At 67.4% G+C, this 978-nt stretch overlaps 1 protein-coding gene across 2 annotated transcripts in view; it reads right to left on the bottom strand.

Moving 5' to 3' along the window:
* Positions 1 to 978, bottom strand: part of TTYH1 (tweety family member 1) — a 13,545-nt gene that overhangs the window by 3,743 nt on the left and 8,824 nt on the right. For both annotated transcript variants that reach the window (XM_004694297.2, XM_004694298.2), the window contains exons 7-9: positions 738 to 813; positions 292 to 347; positions 72 to 164 (exon numbers count right to left, since the gene is read on the bottom strand). In XM_004694297.2, the coding sequence (XP_004694354.1) occupies positions 72 to 164; positions 292 to 347; positions 738 to 813 (225 nt within the window). The remainder of the gene's footprint in view (positions 1 to 71; positions 165 to 291; positions 348 to 737; positions 814 to 978) is intronic.

The raw sequence follows: 978 nt of genomic DNA, 5'->3' as shown, positions 1-978 counted from the left end.
CAGGCCCCGCCCCGCTCAGGCCCCGCCCAAACCCTGCGTTCGGGAGGTGGCAGGAGAGCCCCGCGCCCTACCTGCGCGGACGGGAACTGGGGAACCGCTTCTCGCTCCAGGCCCTGCAGCTGGGCGTGGATGTTGGCCAGAGCTCGCTGGGACAGCGTCAGCCTCTGCGGGAAGGCAGGCGGGTGGAGCCAGGGGGCGCGGGCGGGGGGCGGCGCAGTCCCCCGGGGATTCCGTGCCTGCACCTCCCCCTGGACCCGCCCATCTCCCGGTCCCCTGGCCCTTGGCTCTAACCTGTTGGAAGGGGTTGGACACGGCCTGGTTGCAGAGGAAATAATAGTTGAGAATGTCTGAAGCAGGAGGGAGGGAAAGAGGGGAGGCCATGAGCCCGGGAAGATGGGGAGGGGGCGGTGCCAGGGCCCTCCCGGCTCGGAACCCTCCGTGGTGGCATGCCTGGCTGACAAAATCCCCTGCCCAGCGCCCACACCCTCCGCTCCAGCAGGCACAGCGTGCTGGCCTCCTGGCTTCCGGGGAAGCCTGGGTCTGCTGCTCCCCACATTTTCTCTCAGGTGGCCGACTCTTCCCAGCTCCCATTCTCCTGACCCCAGCACCAGTAACCTCCTGCTTTCTAGCCCACCAGCAGGGTGCTGAGAGCTCCTAGGGAACTCGGGGGGACCCCTCCCAGGCAGGACTGGGCGCAGAGGTCTGAATCCAGGGCCAGTACCAGTCTGTGGGATCACCTGCGCCAAGCCCAGTCTCTTCCTGGGTCAGGTTCAGGACGTAGGAGTCTGGACTGGAGCAGAAGTCACTGAGGCCCTGGTGCAGCAGAGGAGGGGAACTCAGACCAAAAACTGCTAAAACTTCCTCAGAGATTAGGGCCCGGCTCCCACCCAGCCCTGGGGAGCCAGGGGTCCGGCCCCCAGCCCCTTCTCCCTCCAGGCCTGGGGGTCCGGCCCCGAGCCCCTTCTCCCTCCAGGCCTG

The sequence above is a fragment of the Condylura cristata genome, unplaced genomic scaffold, assembly GCF_000260355.1.
Source record: "Condylura cristata isolate star-nosed mole 26May11 unplaced genomic scaffold, ConCri1.0 scaffold00041, whole genome shotgun sequence".
NCBI classification, from domain to species: Eukaryota; Metazoa; Chordata; class Mammalia; order Eulipotyphla; family Talpidae; genus Condylura; species Condylura cristata.
The sequence above is the reverse complement of the archived record's forward strand: the minus strand, read 5'-3'. Positions and strand labels throughout refer to the sequence as shown.